This window comes from Megalobrama amblycephala, linkage group LG7 (assembly GCF_018812025.1).
Source record: "Megalobrama amblycephala isolate DHTTF-2021 linkage group LG7, ASM1881202v1, whole genome shotgun sequence".
Taxonomy (NCBI): Eukaryota; Metazoa; Chordata; class Actinopteri; order Cypriniformes; family Xenocyprididae; genus Megalobrama; species Megalobrama amblycephala.
In genome coordinates this window covers 4763313-4780615 of record NC_063050.1, presented here as the reverse complement: position 1 = coordinate 4780615, position 17303 = coordinate 4763313, and the positions used below count along the sequence as shown (strand labels likewise).

General features: G+C 43.7%; 1 protein-coding gene across 1 annotated transcript in view; it reads left to right on the top strand.

Annotated features, from left to right (window-relative positions):
* The window catches only part of LOC125271079 (NACHT, LRR and PYD domains-containing protein 3-like), a 66571-nt gene extending 55794 nt beyond the window's left edge, over positions 1 to 10777 (top strand). The window contains exons 7-9 of the mRNA XM_048195017.1: positions 8100 to 8143; positions 8237 to 8753; positions 8970 to 10777. Of these exons, the coding sequence (XP_048050974.1) occupies positions 8100 to 8143; positions 8237 to 8753; positions 8970 to 9342 (934 nt within the window). The 3' untranslated portion in view covers positions 9343 to 10777. The remainder of the gene's footprint in view (positions 1 to 8099; positions 8144 to 8236; positions 8754 to 8969) is intronic.
* The last annotated feature ends 6526 nt before the right edge of the window (positions 10778 to 17303 follow it).

Genomic DNA, 17303 nt, shown 5'->3' with positions numbered 1-17303 from the left:
CTTGAACCACAATGTATCTGCCATTTTTATCTTATGTATAAATGGAAAATTGTTCCTAATAGGTATAGTAACTCCCCTAGCCTTTGTTGTAAAATTAGACTGATATACCTGGGAGGCCCAGGCTGGCTTAAGACATCTCTGAGCTATTTTTTTTTTTTTTCAAATGCGATTCCTGGAGAAAATGTATATCTGCTCTAAATGTCTTTATGTGCGCAAATACTTTCCCCCTTTTCATTGGGCTATTTAAGCCACGTACATTCCAGCTGAAGAATCTAACCAACCCCTCAGTCGAATTACTCAGAGCTGTAATCCATTAAACGTTTATGATAAAGTGCCCTTATAACAACATAATGTCACAGTTCCCTCCTGTCCTGGACTCCATTTCCCATCATCACTCATCACCTGCACCTGGACATCATCATCTGCACACCCTTTATAATGGACTCACTCCCTGAACTCCTTGTCTGTTTTTATTGTTAGCATATGTGTGTCTTGGTTGTGTTCTACTCCTTTCGTTGAATAAATACACTATTTGTGGATGTCCGTATATGCTTAGTCTCTGCTGCAACCATACACCGTAACAGAAGAACAGACCTTACCGACTGGACTTCCACAAGTGAAATATGGGTATTTTCCTGATCCCGGTTTCCCCAAAGACTCGTAGACACAAGGTCTCAGTGGAAGACTGTTTACGGCCCACAAGCCCACTCCAGCCTTCCACAAGCCAGCTCCAGCCCATGAATTATTCCTGCCACCACTGAACCCCCCCCAAGAAAATTGGAGGGGGGGTTCAGATATACATATACTTGTGAGTGGGTCTCCTGACCCACCATGGTCGTCCGAGGTTACTGAATCGCCATGGCTGCCCACGGCCTCTTTTAAAACAGCAAAATACCATCGGTGAACTACCAAACTGGTCAGGTACTGAAATCAGTGTCAGTCAGGTGACGTGCAGAGAACCAGCATATGTGATATAAATGACATATAGCTTGATGCTCACTAAAAAGCTGAAGTAGAAATACTTTCAGTACAGTCAAGAGAAAAACGTACTCGGTTCCCTGAGATATGGAACGAGTACTGCGTATGGGGGAAAAGTCTCCCTTTTTCCCCACCACTGAAGCCTTTTCAATAACGCAGTGTAACTGCACCGTCATTGGTTCACTCATAGACAAGTTGTTGAACCAATGGCGGCGCGGCTCAGCTGCGCGGCCTATGAGAAGAGAGCGCGCGCACATTCCCGCCAAAAGGGGCGGGGTAATGTGCTATATAAGCAGGCGAGTCGCCATAGGCCATCAGGCCATATCGACTGAAGCGACGACCTAAGCCGCAGCCTCGTGGCACGGCAAGTAACGCAGTACTCGTTCCATATCTCAGGGAACCGAGGTTACGTTAGTAACCGAGTACGTTCCCTTTCGATATTTCACTCGTACTGCGTATGGGGGAACGAATTCAACCGCGCCGTGCCACGGCTGGGGAACGACTGAACTTGAGCAGGCACCAGAAGGGGCCGAGGACAAGTGAAGGCCGAAGCCGTCGTACCCTGTTACACTACGGAGGAGAGAACTCCTGAGTTCGTGATGTGCAAAAAGCGGAATATTAAGGGACCGCAATTTTACACTGAAAGGACCCGAGCATGCAAGGTCGGAACGTCCAACTGGTAGAATCTGACGAAAGTGGACGGCGAGGACCAGCCGGCCGCCTCACAGATGTCTTTGATAGAGATTCCACAGGACCAGGCCCATGAAGAAGCCATGCCTCTAGTGGAATGGGCTCTAACTCCAATGGGGCATGTAGCGCCTGCAGAGGAGTAAGAAAGGGCTATGGCGTCAACAATCCATCGTGATAGACGCTGTTTCGAGACCGGAGACCCTTTGGTGCGGCCACCAAAACAAACGAATAGCTGATCAGATTGCCGGAAGGGCTGTGATCGCTCGATGTAGATGCGCAAAGCCCTAACGGGGCATAGTGATTCTAGCCCTGGCTCGTCCGATGAACGGGGGAGCGCAGAGAGTGAGATCACTTGTGCTCTAAACGGCGTAGAGAGCACCTTGGGAACGTAGCCAACCCTTGGTTTGAGCATGACCGTGGAGTCGTTAGGCCCAAATTCAAGGCATGCAGGGCTCACAGAGAGTGCCTGCAGATCGCCAACGCGTTTAACCGATGCTAAAGCAAGTAGCAGAGCGGTTTTAAACGTTAAGGGCTTGAGGCCTGCTAGACTTAATGGCTCAAAAGGAGGACCTTTAAGAGCCCTGAGGACCAAAGAGAGGTCCCAGGGGGGAACGGTGAGGGGACGAGGAGGATGCAATCGCCTAGAACCCCTCAGAAACTTAATAATCAAGTCGTTCCGCCCTACAGATTGTCCAGCAATGGGCGAGTGAAACGCCGCAATGGCTGCTACGTAAACCTTGAGCGTGGAAGGGGCAGTCCAGTCGCTCTTGGAGGAAGGTTAGTATGGAAGATACTCCGCATTCCTCCGGGTCTATGCTGCGTGTAGAGCACCAGCTAGCAAAGACTGACCACTTCTGGGCGTAGAGGCGTCTCGTGGACGGAGCTCTTGCCTGTGAAATGGTATCTAGCACATTCCTGGGGAGGTTAGACGGCTCCCGTCGAGGATCCACAGATGTAGAGCCCAAAGCTCTGGCTGTGGGTGCCAGATTGTTCTGTTCGCCTGAGAGAGGAGATCCTGTCTCAGGGGAATTGGCCATGGGGCTTTTGTGGAAAGCCGAAACAGCTCTGAGGTCCAAATCTGGCTCCTCCAGAGTGGGGCCACCAACAGAACTTTGTGTCTGTCCTCTCTGATCCGTCTGACGACCTAAGGGATCAGGGCGATCGGAGGAAAGGCGTAAAGAAGGGTATTGGGCCAGATGTGGGCCAATGCGTCGTCCTTCTTGGAGAAATAAGTTGGGCAATGAGAGTTGTCTTCTGAGGCAAAGAGGTCCACCTCTGCTTTCCCGAAGAACTCCCATATGGTTTGAACAGTCTGGGGGTGGAGCATCCACCCGTCCGAGGGGATGTTGTTCCGAGACAGCATGTCTGCTCCCAGATTGCTTTTCCCAGGTATATGAGTCGCTTTGAGTGAGCGAACACTTGGGGAAGCCCATTCCAGAAGGCGTTTCGCCAGAGCCCATAAGCGGCTGGACGAAAGACCCCCCTGGCGATTTATATATGAGACCACTGTCATACTGTCCGATTGGACTAGGACGTGGCGATCCGTCAGACGAGAATGGAAGGCTTGGAAGGCTCGTATCACTGCCAACAATTCGAGGCAGTTGATGTGAAGGTGGCTTTCCTCGTGTGTCCACGAGTCGAAAGCCGGGCTGCCTTCGCACAGGGCACCCCAACCTGAGTTGGATGCGTCTGTCGAGAGAACCGTCCTTCGTGTTACTGCCTGTAGGGGTACTCCTAGAGTGAACCAAGTAGGGTTCATCCATGGTTTCAGAGCCATCAAACAGGCCTGATTGACCTTGAGGCGAAGGCGCCCGTGACGCCAAGCGTAAGGAAGGACCCGGGTTTTCAGCCAGAACTGCAGGGGCCGCATGCGAAGCAGGCCGAGCTGGAGCACTGGGGAGGCAGAAGCCATGAGCCCTAGCAACCTCTGGAAGAGCTTCAGAGGGAGGTAGGCCTTGTTCTTGACGGAAGCCGCGAGCTGCTGAATAGCCAGAGCGCGCTCTGGTGAGACTACGGCCGTCATGCGGACCGAGTCGAACACTGCACCCAGGAACGAAATTCGTTGAGTGGGGAGTAGTGAGCTCTTGGCTAGGTTGACCCTGAGACCCAGGCACTGTAAGTGGCTGAGGAGCACGGATCTGTGGTGTTCTAGTTCCGAACGCGAGCTGGCCAGGATGAGCCAGTCGTCGAGGTAATTCAAAACTCGTATTCCCATCTGTCTCAGAGGGGAAAGAGCCGCATTCATGCACATCGTGAAAGTGCGGGGGGCCAGGGAGAGCCCGAAGGGAAGGACCGTGTACTGATAAGCCACACCCTCGAATGCGAATCTCAAGAATCGCCTGTGATGGGGGGCTATCTGGATGTGAAAGTAAGCGTCTTTCAGATCCAGCGAGCAAAACCAATCCTCGTGGCAAATCTGCGCGAGGATTTGTTTCAGCGTCAGGACTTTGAACTTTCGCTTCATAAGGGAAAGGTTCAACAACCTGAGGTCCAAAATGGGTCTGAGACCGCCGTCTTTCTTGGGTACCAGAAAGTAGCGGCTGTAAAAGCCCGACTCGCTCTCTGGAAAAGGGACTGTTTCTATAGCCCCTTTTCTGAGGAGAGTTACGACCTCGGCTCGGAGGACGTGAACGTCGTCCGCTTGAACCACGGTCTGGATGACCCCTCCAAATCGCGGAGGTCTTCTGGTGAACTGGAGCGAGTAACCCTGGATTACGACTTTTAGAATCCATCTTGACACCCCGGGGATGGCTTTCCAAGCCTCGGCCCGTGTGGCAAGAAGGAGGATTACGTCGGGTGACGGCCCGAGAGAGGGCGGGCCGGACACCGGGAGTGATGGAAGAGGAAATTTGCTCTTTTGTGAAATGTTTAAAAATAGGGTCGCCGTTAAAACGGCGGATGGGGAGGGCGCAATACTTGTGGGCCCTGTGGCAGCAGGCTGTGTTATTCCCGCGCCCGGAGATAAACGAGGCGGAGGGGAATTTGCACGAAGGAGCTTCTGGGGTGGTCCGGCCGCGGCGGGACATGCCCCAGTCCTCTTCCTTAACAGATCAGGATGACTTTGGAGTCGCCGGGTCCAGCGCAATCCTGGGCCGGGGTCCCTGGCGTCTCGGGAAGGGTGGGCGCTTAGAAGGGCGCGAGCGCTGGCGGTGCTCCTTGGGCGGCGCTGCTTGGGAAGCGGAGGGAGCGGGCTTCGTCTGCTGAGCCGGCGCAGGCCTGGGGCGGCTAGAAGCAGACGCAGAGCTCGAGCGCTTGGGTAGGAAGTGTCTCATGGCCTGAGACGACTTCTGTGCAGCCGTGAAGCGCTCCGTGAAACCCTCCACTGCCGGCCCAAAGAGTCCTGACGGGGAGACGGGAGCATCCAAGAAGGCCTTCTTGTCCTGATCCTTTATCTCCGTCAGGTTCAGCCACAGGTGGCGCTCCAGCACAACGAGGCTGGCCATGGATCTGCCAATGGCCTGGGCCGTGGCTTTCGTGGCCCGCAGGGCTAAATCTGTGGCGCTGCGGAGGTCCCGAAAAGCAGGCGCATCAGTGCCGGACTCGTCCAATGAGCGGAGGAGTTTGGCCTGGAATACTTGGAAGATGGCCATGGAGTGTAGTGCTGAAGCGGCTTGGCCCGCTGAGGCGTAGGCCCTTCCTGCCAGGGCGGAGGTCGTCCTGCAGGGTTTGGACGGGAGGGCTCTCTTCGTCTTCCATCCCACAGCCGCGGGAGGACAGAGGTGAGCGGCCACTGCTTCATCCAAGGGCGGCAGATGCTCGTAGCCCTTTTCTTCCGAGCCGTCCACAGAGGTGAGGGCTGAGCGGTGTGAAGTATGCAGGCGGGCAGAGTAAGGGGCGCGCCACGACTTCGTTAGCTCCTCGTGGACTTCTGGGAAGAAGGGAGCGGAGCGCTGGCGAGGGGCCTGACGACGACCTGGGAGGAACCACTCATCCAGGCGGCTCCTAGATGGCTCCTCTGGGGGGTGTTGTATTATATCAAGAAAATGCAATTACCCTGCCTCCTTGGTAAGATTTTGGATGTCTGTTGCTACACATTTGGCCAATGTATTAAATATTAGGCATTACTTACAATATTATTGTTATTTATATTTGTTTGTTTCTAAGAAATGTATTATACTGTATGGCCAGAGATGTACAGTTATTGTTTGTGCCTGTCCATGAGAAGGAGGAGCAGAACTGGACTGCAGCACACAGAAGTGTGTGTGGTTCTATGTGTTTGCTCAAGGACACAGAGAACTGTGGTTCTACTCCTAGAACCTTATAAGGACATCAGCCATCTTGGCTGAGTTTACTGCAGTTCAAGGACACAAAAGCCAGACAGCTTGCACCTGCAAAGGCCTTGAGAAGAGTCTGGAAACTTTGGGAAAGTTACAACGTATGTCAATCAAGAAGATAACGTAACGTCTGTGATAAACAACACGAGTATAAAAGACTGATGAGCTGATTGCCTCTTCGGATACTGATACGTCAGTACCCCCGACGCCTAGAAGCCCAGAGCTGAGGACAAGAAACCCCAAGCTGAAGATGGGAAGCTGACTACACCTTTGACTCAAGAGTGATTACTGTATTTTGTACTTTAATGATGAAGTTTTATTTGCCTTTACATTTTTTATTATAAAAGTAACCAATTAAAAGAAATTTAATTGATTACAAAAGCTGCCTACCTTAGCTTGATTTATAGTGTTTTAAGACTTTGAATAAGAACGTACCACAGAGGAGTCTTCTGACCAAATTATAAGTAATTTAAAATGCTTATAATTTAGGCCAGACTCGACTTACTTTACCTAACCTGAGAATAATAAATAATAAGGTTAAAAGGTGTTAAGATCAAAATACACACCGTAAAACAGGGGGCCCAATCGAGGTCGAGGTCTTCGACGGCCTTGGACAGGACATGGAAGAGCTCAGCGTCCATGCCCGTATCGTGGTCGATGGGCTCCAAGGAAGGTAGGGGGGCGGGGTCGTCCGACTCGCCAACCCAGGCTTCAGGCTCAGAGGCTGCCATGGACACAGAGTCGAAGAGGGGCTCTTCGTCGGATCCGCCAAATGAGACGAGGTCGCTCGCATCTGCTGAGGGACGCTGGTCAGGGCGGGAGAACAAGACGGGGGATTGCTCTCTGCTGGGAGAGGGCGAGGCACGCGGATGCTGAGCCAACGTGGGCTCGCCCATCTCCATGCGCTGAACCGCTCTGCCCCGTGGTCTCTTCCTCGCAGGAGAGGGGGACGGGAGGGCGCGAGCGGCGGGGTCTTCCTGTTTGAAGAAGGCGGCCCGAGAGCGCAGAGACGCGAGACTCATGGACTCGCAGTGCGAGCATGAGCCGCCAACGAGCGCGTTATCCGCGTGAGACTTGCCCAGGCATCCGATGCACTCGTTGTGTCCGTCTTCTTCGTGCAGAGGGGCTCTGCACATACCACAAGAGTGGTGTGGCATTTAGAAATGCCGTGCGCCGTGAAAACGGCGATTGGGAGGCTCTAACGGCGAGGGCCGGTGCTCAAAGCGGTGAAAACCGCTGGAAAAATGCTCGAAAGCGGTTACTGTAACCGCGGGGAGGACGCAGAGAGGGCGCGCCGGATGGTGGCAGGAGACCCGCTGAGAAGCGGCCGGTCGCAGGAAGCGGGAGGCGGCGGCTCGTCGACAGCGCGGGCGCTGCAAGGATCCGGCGAGTCGGCTGGGTCCGCTGCAGGGCCTTTTCAACGGCGGCGAAGCGTCTTCTCAGGCGGCGAGCTTCTTTCCCGGCGAGCAGGCTTCGGCAAGGATCAGCGAAGAGAAGTTCAGTCGTCGCTGAAGGAGAAAGGACTGATGGCCTATGGCGACTCGCCCGCTTATATAGCACATTACCACGCCCCTTTTGGCGGGAATGTGCGCGCGCTCTCTTCTCATAGGCCGCGCAGCTGAGCCGCGCCGCCATTGGTTCAACAACTTGTCTATGAGTGAACCAATGACGGTGCAGTTACACTGCGTTATTGAAAAGGCTTCAGTGGCGGGGAAAAAGGGAGACTTTTCCCCCATACGCAGTACGAGTGAAATATCGAAAGGGAACTATGAACCTATAGAGCTTTTTGTGAAAAGGTGGAAGGGTCTGTTCACCCAAAAATAATTTATTTTATTTTTTACTTTCACTCACCCTCATGTCATTCCAAAATCAGTATAACTTGTTTCTTTAGAGTGAAAACAACAGAAATTAAAAAAAAAATAATAATTTTGTGTGTGTGTAATGAAAATACTGTCATGTCAAAAATAGCTCATAAAGGTTTGGAATGACATGTGGGTGAATTAATTAACAGAAAATGTGTGTGTTTTAGGGGAAGAACTAACTTTGTGTCCGTGTTTTGTGCCAGAACAGATTGTGAGTGTATTTTTGTTTTTCCTTTGTGTCTCATCTTTAGAATATGCATGATATCATGTTTTGTGTTTTTAATGTGTTTTATAGTGAGGATCATGAAGAAGAATTCAGAAGTAAAGCACCTCATAAATGTAGGTCTACACACAATCATTTATTTATTTATTTATTTATTTATTTGGGGGGGGGGGCATTTTGTCTCACCTCATCTCTCTTCTTGTGTTCAGATGCCTGTGATCTCACACTGGATCCAAACACAGCACACACTCAACTCATCCTATCTGAGGAGAACAGGAAGGTGACGCGTGTGGAAGAGAATCAGCCGTATCCTGATCATCCAGAGAGATTTGATGATGTTCCTCAGGTTCTGTGTGAAGAGAGTCTGGCTGGACGCTGTTACTGGGAGGCTGAATGGAGCGGACGTGCTGAAATATCAGTGACATATAAAGGAATCAACCGGAAAAGAGGGAGAGAAAACAGTGTGTTTGGTCACAATGACAAATCCTGGAGTCTGGAGTGCTCTGATGACGAATTCACTGTCTGGCACAATAATGAGTCTGTCACACCAGCCTCTCCACGACACTCTAATAGAGTAGGAGTGTATTTGAACTGGTCATCTGGCATTCTGTCCTTCTACAGCGTCTCTGACACACACACACTCACACACTTACACACATTCAACACCACATTCACTGAACCCCTCTATGCTGGATTCGGGGTTCATTTGGACTCTACAGTGTCCGGGTGAGTGTGACAAATAGTTCAATGTTCTGTTCTTCACAAAAAAACATCTAAGCTAATATATCACATTACAGGCCATACAGTTTTCCACCCTGTCATGAAACTGCTTGAATTATATTTTTATATAAAAAGGTTTCATCATATACTTGCTATCTTCAATCTTAACTTTGCATAAAACAAACATCTCACTCTTTTATTCTCCGTCTCTCTGTGTTACAGGTTCTCTAACCTCAAGAAGCATCTGAAGAATGACATTCAAACCAGAGAGGAGGATCAATCCAGCATCTTCACTGCAACTGAGAAAAACAAACTGTGTCTGAATAGCAAGGCAGATAAAGTACATTTTTATGATCAAAATTGGCCAGTTCTCATTCAGAGAGTTACAAATGTCCAGATCATTGCAGATAGACTGTATCAGCAGAAAATAATTCATGCAGAACAATATTCAGAAATCACACAGCGTTTAACCCGTCAGGAGAGCATGAGAAAGATCTGTGATATTATAAATACAGGGACTGATTATGTGAAAGCTAAATTCATCTCAATTCTTCAGGAAGAGGAGCGTTGCCTTTTAGAAAACTGGTCTGATTAAACACCATGAGCTCAAGATGCATGAATTTAAAACTGCTGAAGATAAACTGAGGACTTTTCTAGTGATGATACTGGAAAAATATTGCTTTAGTCAAAATGACCAAAATATACATAGCAGCTATATCTTCCAAAATATTAATTCATATTAACTTTACAAAGAAATCTCATAAATGTGGTGTTTTTGTTTACATGGCATGGCAGGCCACATTACACTTTTCCTTCCATTGATTTACATTCAGTATACATGCAAATGCTGTAGATTAAAGAAATAAAAGTGAGATCCAATGAATTTCACTGTATTCCAAGGTTCAAGGCCGGTTCTCAATACTGTATGTGTTCTTGTGTTCTTTGTGAATCGTCATCAGTCGCTGCCCAAGTACTGTTTCCATCAGGTGCTGTTATGTGCAGACCTGAGACGTTACGTCTCAATGCATCTCACACCAACCAGCGAGCTTACGATGAGGGGGGAGAAAACACTTATTTTATTGGAGACTGTGAGGTTCAGGCGATCACTAGGCACTCAACGCTCACGTACCTCGTTGAGAACAGCCTTATCTTAGTGAGTCCTTCTGACATTAGCTTCTGGTTCTGATGTGTCTGTATTATAGTTAAGCATGAGATATCATTTGTTTGGGGTATATATAATGGGCAATCTTTTGTTTCATCTATGTTTTTTTTTTTCTGGGCTAGGTATTATAAGTTTATATTATCTTTAAAATTGTACTGGAGTGCAGCTGCCTTTGTACTTTTGACCAAATTGTTGCTTGTCTTTTTTCCTATTAGCTTATTTTGTTTAAATATATATTACAGTGAGGATAAACAGTAGACATGTATTGCCAAGATGATCTATGTGAAGTTAGCAGATATGCTGCCTTTCCATATCGACCGGACTGTGTCCTCCTGGCCTCGGTCTGAACTACCAAAGACACAAGTTCAAACTTGGCATTTAGAAACGCTCATGTTTGGTGAACTCTGACCTGTGAATTCATATCACATGAGGAGTGTGAACAATAGGTGAATTGAACAGCTGAATTAATTGAATACAAACTTTAAAGTTTTGCAGTAAAGTGTTATTGATTGAACTGATGTTATATGTTGAATTATGTTTTTCAAAAATATAAGTTGCAGAGTGTGTGAGATTCGCTCACAATAGTGTGTACCTTTTTATTTTTTATTTTTTTTGTCAGTATCCATCAGAGTGAACATCAAACCTGTGTCTTAGAAATGTTACAGTGTTTCCAGGAGCAAACATATGATATGTTTAACTGATTATGACACACGTGAAGGTCTATGGTTTCTCTCTTAACTGAGGAATAAATCATCTAAGAATCTCTTTGTGGATGTTGGTGTTGTGCATTAAACTCTCCATGTTTGTTCTTCAGATTTACCAACCAAATGACTTTGTAAATATTCAATAAACCCCAGTATTGAAAGCATTATGTTTGTATGCTGTTGTGTTAGAATGAAAATTCATGACTGTTTAATGAGGGGGAACCGCTAGAAATCTCATGAATAGTGTGTTATTCATTCACCCATAGTGTCAGACTAAAGTTATCAAAGATGGCAAAATATCTTATTTTCTTTGTTCCAAATAAGAAAGTCATTCACATTTGGAAAGACAATATAATGACAGAATGTTTGTGGTGATCTTTCCCTCTAACGTTGCTTTACTTGAGAATGTGAAGATGACGTGCGCCACTAGATATTCACTGAACACTGACACAAACTCGCACTGGACTCAAGTTTGAATGGATTGTTCATTATGTTTATGTTTGATAAACTGACTGAACTGTGGAAAGGTACGGTGGCCCAGAAGTGCAAAATACAGCAAAATGTAAAAAGTAAACATAAGTTAACAACACAACAGAATCAAGCCACAACATGACAGAAATGCTCCCAAGAAGCTCGGTAAAGTTAAATTTCATTGCCAATGTTCTTTAGAGACGACAGTCTTACAAAGATACATAGATGCAAACTCCTTTTGAGATCAAGATGGGTTACCTCTGGGATTTGCATATCCAATGGGAAAGTGTTTTTGTGGAGTGGGGGTTTTACAAGGACATTTGTGAACTTACAAGGGTAAATAAAGAACTGGTTGTTTAATAAGTACTGTAGAGTGTTTCCTTCTCTTTACTTTAAAAACGATGTCTATAAAGAGTCATATTTTATCTATTTGAGGTCTGAGATGTGGGAACAGTGAAGAGAAGAGGGCAGTTTGCAGTTTACTTCAGTATTGCGATCTAATCAGCAAATAAGGTCTTAAATAGCCTGTACAACACTTCATCTTTTATACCATGTGATTTTGATCAAATGTTGATTTTGGTAAAATGATGCAACAATATGTAATTTTTTTTTTTTTCATAAAAAATTACAGTTTTGGACATAAAAGGTAATAAAAGATGTATTATTAAAAAAAAAAAAAACGTTAGTAACGTAATGAGCATCTAAAGCAAATATCTTTTAAAAGAATTCCGTGCGGAGCATGTCCCTGTCCCACATAATGTTCTCACCTTTTTTCCCCCTTACCTGTTTGAATCCCTGAAGATATCAATACCATGATTAGTTTTAACAGTATGTAACCACTGTATATTGACATGAAATATTAATTCAAAATCACCTACGTGCACAATTCATAGTTATACGGTTTCCAGGTTGAACGACATGTTTCCTGGAAACTGTGTGCAACGGGTTTGAGATACGTTTTCTCTTGTTTGGTGGGTGTGTCAGAAATGTCAGCCCAATCTGCATCAACATGTATAACCACATAAAAGTGCTTTACATATTTATATATATTTTGCTATTGTATTGTGGAGTGACACTTTCATAAACTTTTAATATCATATATATAATATCATAGAACAACAATGATGATCAGCAATAATGATAAGCCTAATACTCATAATAAAAATAATGAGGTCATATAGATCATAACACAGGCTCGGAGGTAAGAAGTGGATTATCCTTCACCTGAAATGTTTGTCTTTTATCCTGAAATGCGAGGCAAATATTAGACAACAATAATTAGAAGTTTCCACAAATCCCTTCATTGGATTGGGATATTCTCTTTTATTCTGGACGGCAAGGGCAGTGACTGTAATATTGAGCATATTTTGCTATATTAAACACATATCTATACCGATTTCATCAGGCTCTGAAAATTCTTCAACAAGAACACAAATAATAGCTTCTCAGCTGCCATAGTTGCAACTCTTGCATCATCAGAACAGGGTGTTCAACGCACCACCGTTTCTGTTTAAAAAATGTTTAGCAACGTTTTGTCTGAGCTGAAAGCAGCCCTGGAGGGCAAAACAGCCTAACTGCAGCAGAAGCCTGTCTATTTTCCATCTTAAAAACAAAAATATGTGAACAAGATGCAAGTTTTGCGCACTAGTGATCCATATACAGCACCTGCAGTGATTTCAATCACTATAAACAGCGGGGTGAGTTTTTTAAAAAGCTGACATGAAAACACTAGGGTGGTTATTTGCACCAATAAAGGCTGATTCTACGCAGACCACAAGTGCTGTGATTGGTCTGCTAGAACCCCTCCCTCAGGTAAAAAACTGGTGAGGATTTCTTGTAGATTCACCTTATGTAGACCTTCATCTGTTTAAATATCACAAAATAGCTATATCAGTCACATTCTCAAACACAAGGTGTAGTTTTTTTTTCCTTTTCAGATTCAGTGGAAACTGGCTAAACAGAATGGAGATTAATTACATTCCTCAAATTTAATACAGATTCAGGAATATGAATGATTACCTGAATGATGAAGCAGTAATCAGGGAGCAGGAGATAAAGTACAGGATAGCATCAAGTCCCATGTCAGGAATAATCCTATAGACTACAACTCAATATATTATCACGGTGCGTTCCAAACAGGATATATCGCCCTCCGAAGGGCACTTTGGAGTAAAAACAATCATGGCCACCATATTGAAGGATCGTTCCAAACCGAAGTGCCTTCAGAATGAAGGATTTCGAAGGGTACAACTGATGGACATTTCAGGCCCCCATGATCCTTTTTGTAACAGGTAGATATATATATATATATATATATATATATATATATATATATATATATATTTTTTTTTTTTTTTTTTTTTTTTTATTATTATTACTTTGGGGACTTTTATTTTTATTTTTTATTTTTATTTTTTATTCATTTTATTTTTGGTGTTCCTAAATGTAAAAAGATTTTAAATGTGATGAGATGCCTAAGAGGCTAAAAATGGGGAGTGAGTAGAGCTTCAATGAAAAATATTTATATAGAATTGCTTAGATCAGTTTTAGATTATGGAAGTATTGTTTATGACTCAGCAGCTAAAACTTTATTGAAGAAGCTGGATGTGATACAAGCTTTGAGACTTTGTTGTGGTGCTTTTAAAACAACTCCTGGATCTGCTCTTCAGGTTGAAGTGGTGAAATGCCATTACAAATCAGACGAAAGCAGTTAATGATAAACTACTGGGTAAATCCTCAAGGTCATTCAGAAGACCGCCATCCAACAGTAAAGGTACTCCTTCCTTGCTGGGAAAAGGAAAGATCTCAACAGAAGTGTCTTGCATGGAATAGTGGCAAAGAAGCAAGAGAAATGGTTTTAAGTCAGAAAAGATACATTTCTACAGTACTAGGAATGTACTATTCCTACTCAATAACTCCACATTAGATGTTTCCTGCAGTGTTCTTTTTATATGTTAGAATTAATGAAGGTATTTAAAGAATCAGGAGACATTGCAGATATTGTTGAAGATAGACTACAAACTGTGTATCAAGCATTTACTCCAGTATTTTGATGGATCTAAAGATCCTAATACAGGGAGAACAGGATTTGCTTTTAGTTGTCCATCCTTAAACATTTTTATTAATAGGAGAACGTCAGATCATTTAACAGTATACACTGTAGAGAGGATGGCAATAGCAACAGCACTACAGTGGATAGAAGACACTGGAATCAAAAAGATTATACAGATTCATGTTCAGCGTTACAGTCATTGCAATCATTCACATCTCACAGTTGACAGGACAGAGTAAATGAGATATATGAAAATCTGTATAGATTTAAGAATATGAACATCATGATAATATTTATGTGGATACCAGCTCAATAAAGGGCAATGAAAGGTTGATGGATTAGCAAAGCAGGCTTTGGAAAATGAGGACATCATGAATATCTCACTTAGTAAATATGAAGCAGAAGCAGTAATTAAAGCATATACCACTAAGGAGTGGCAACAAAAATGGGATACAGCAAATACAGGACGTCAGCTTTATGAAATACAATGGGAAGTAGGAGGGGTGAGGAAGAAAAGAAGAAATACTAAAGAGGAAACTATTCTAACAAGATTAAGGGTTGGACATACCATGCTGCGAGAGAGAGAGGAGTTTGAGAGTGTCACAAAGGGAAAGTGAGTGTTGTGTCGTGTTCGAGAAGCTCGTTCGGTAGTGTTTATCAGGGCTTTAGTCAACTAAAGGACGACAGCTTCAAGTGTTTTTGTGAACTGTATCCCGCATTTCGTCATTGGATTTTTTGTGACGTTTTGCTCCATGGATTGCATTGCATTGATCTGTGACGCAGTGATGCTTTGTGAAGGCTACACGCACTGTAAGTGCTTCTTCTAAAGTACAGTTTTTCCTTGATTGATGACGATTGAAGACATTTGTCACATTTTAATTGAGAAGCAGCCTTAGGAACTAACGATTTAACTGAGCTGGTCACACGTTATTTGATTGTTTTGCACTTGTCATCGCGCGTGAGAACTGAGAACGGCTGTACATTGCCATTTGTGCGGGACGTGGTTTTTGAGAAGGTTCAAGTTTCAGATTATCTTGTATAACCCTGCCATTCAACGACATTGCAGACTGATTCATTTGGGGGGTTTGACTCATCTTGATACTTTTTCATTTTTTGGGATGTTAGTGATTCAACTAGGCTACGAGTTTATTTCAACGCACACTAGGTCAAGACAATGCATCTCGAATTGTTTTTCTATGGACTGTTTTTCCCCAAGGTTTTTTTTTTTTTTTTTTTTTATTTTGATCTAATGAACAGTGAACTGTGAGAGTTCACTTGAACTACAGAACCCATTGTGAACTGTGAATGTGAACACCTAAAGAGACGTTTCACGTAAGTGTTTCTAATGTGAAATTTCATTGTGTGTGCCATTGTTTTTTTGTTTTTTTTTGAAGTGTGACTGTTTAACAGTGATCATTTGCACAGTGAAAACTCATCTTAAGTGGGGTTACGAAAAATTACAGGTGTTTTCCATTTTGAATAACCATTGGGTTTGACTATTGTATAAGTTAAAAGTCAATAACTTTTACATTGAAGGTGATTGTGGCCTAGTGAGTTTAAAAGAGAACTCAAAGAGTGTATTTTTTTTTTTTTATTATTTGCTTTTATTTAACACTCTGAGGTCTGAAAACGTGCTGGCACGTTTTGCAGTTTTTTTTCACATTGCAGCAAAACAGACTTAAAATACTCCGTCATTTTTTGTCATAGAGACATAAGTAATATATCAATTGAAACTATAGAATATCTTCTTTTATTTGTATACACTCAGAGTAAAAACACAATGTTGTGCTTTTTGTAAAATAAAGAAAACTAACATGATGCGTGATTTCTCCTCTCCCTCTGAACGAAGTCCAATCTGATAGTTCTCAGAAAATGTGTAACTTAGTGAATACTAATCACAGAAAAATTAAACTTATGTCTAAAAAAACGTTAAGATGTCAGGTTTTAAATCATGTAAGTCAAATCGAAAACAAACCTTCTGTGTTTATGTAATCTGTATGAAAAGAGAGCCATGTCAGAAGTCCGTGATTCAGCTGATTATCCGCTAATGCGGCCACGGCCACGGAGGGAGCGCTATTCAGACGCAAATTCAGAGGCAATACATGCATTCATCGTCTCAATCGTGTATTTATTGTCTTGAAAAGTGTTTATCTGGATGTAAAAGTCATGGCTAACGAGCTCTAGAAGACATGCAGTTAGTTCCTGTTTTCTTTTCTTCTATAGATGAATTTTAGATGAGTTTTTGTTTCTTTAGCGCCCTCCAGCTGCAGTATGAATTGGAAACTCCATTCATGGAATAGCCTCTTCTTCTTTTAGATGAATTTGTGGACTAAAAATGCACAGAGAGCGCCCTCCGACTTCAAGGATGAATTGAAAACACCAGCGCTCATAGTAATGACAATGAATATTAAATAAATATAACTCCTCTGTATAGAAAATTGACATAAGCATTTAAGAATCCAATATTTCTCCAAATGTGCATGCTTTTAAACTAAAAGCCTATATTCAGACTCTTTGCATCACAGAAATACATTATATTTTAAAGTATAATATAAAACCATGACTTTATATTGTAATAATATTTTTCTGTATGTTTCATATATCATGATGAGCTTGAGACATCACAGAAGGTTTTTTTCACAGCCTACCTGACTGAAATGCCTCATTAATATGCAAGTCATTTCAGCTCATTACTATCCAATTCTTTTGTCTTCTCAGGTGAGAATGGCCCATTATTCAGTGGTGATTCACGCCTCCACGCATACTGTGTTTCTTGGCAAAAAGTGTCTTACAAAAACTAAATCAATATATTGTTTTATATGAAGGAGTAGGCAGCATAATTTTTTACATAATTTTGAAGCAAAAACTCTAGTTTACAACCTCCAATACCCTAAAGTATTGTAAACACAGATTTACTATACTTTTTTTGGCCTTATTTCAGTGACTTAAGTTTTTTGTTTTTTCAATAGCCACGCATAAATGTTATTCCTTCAAAAACACAAACATGTACATACATGTTCCTCACATATTATTGTAGCCTAGTTTGTGCTGAATACAGTGTAATGACACTTGTGTCATTAATATGTTTATGAACAACTGAAAAAAGCACAAATGTCAGGGCATGTCAAAACTTCTCCAGGCCCCAAATCAGCCTCAGACTCCAGAGG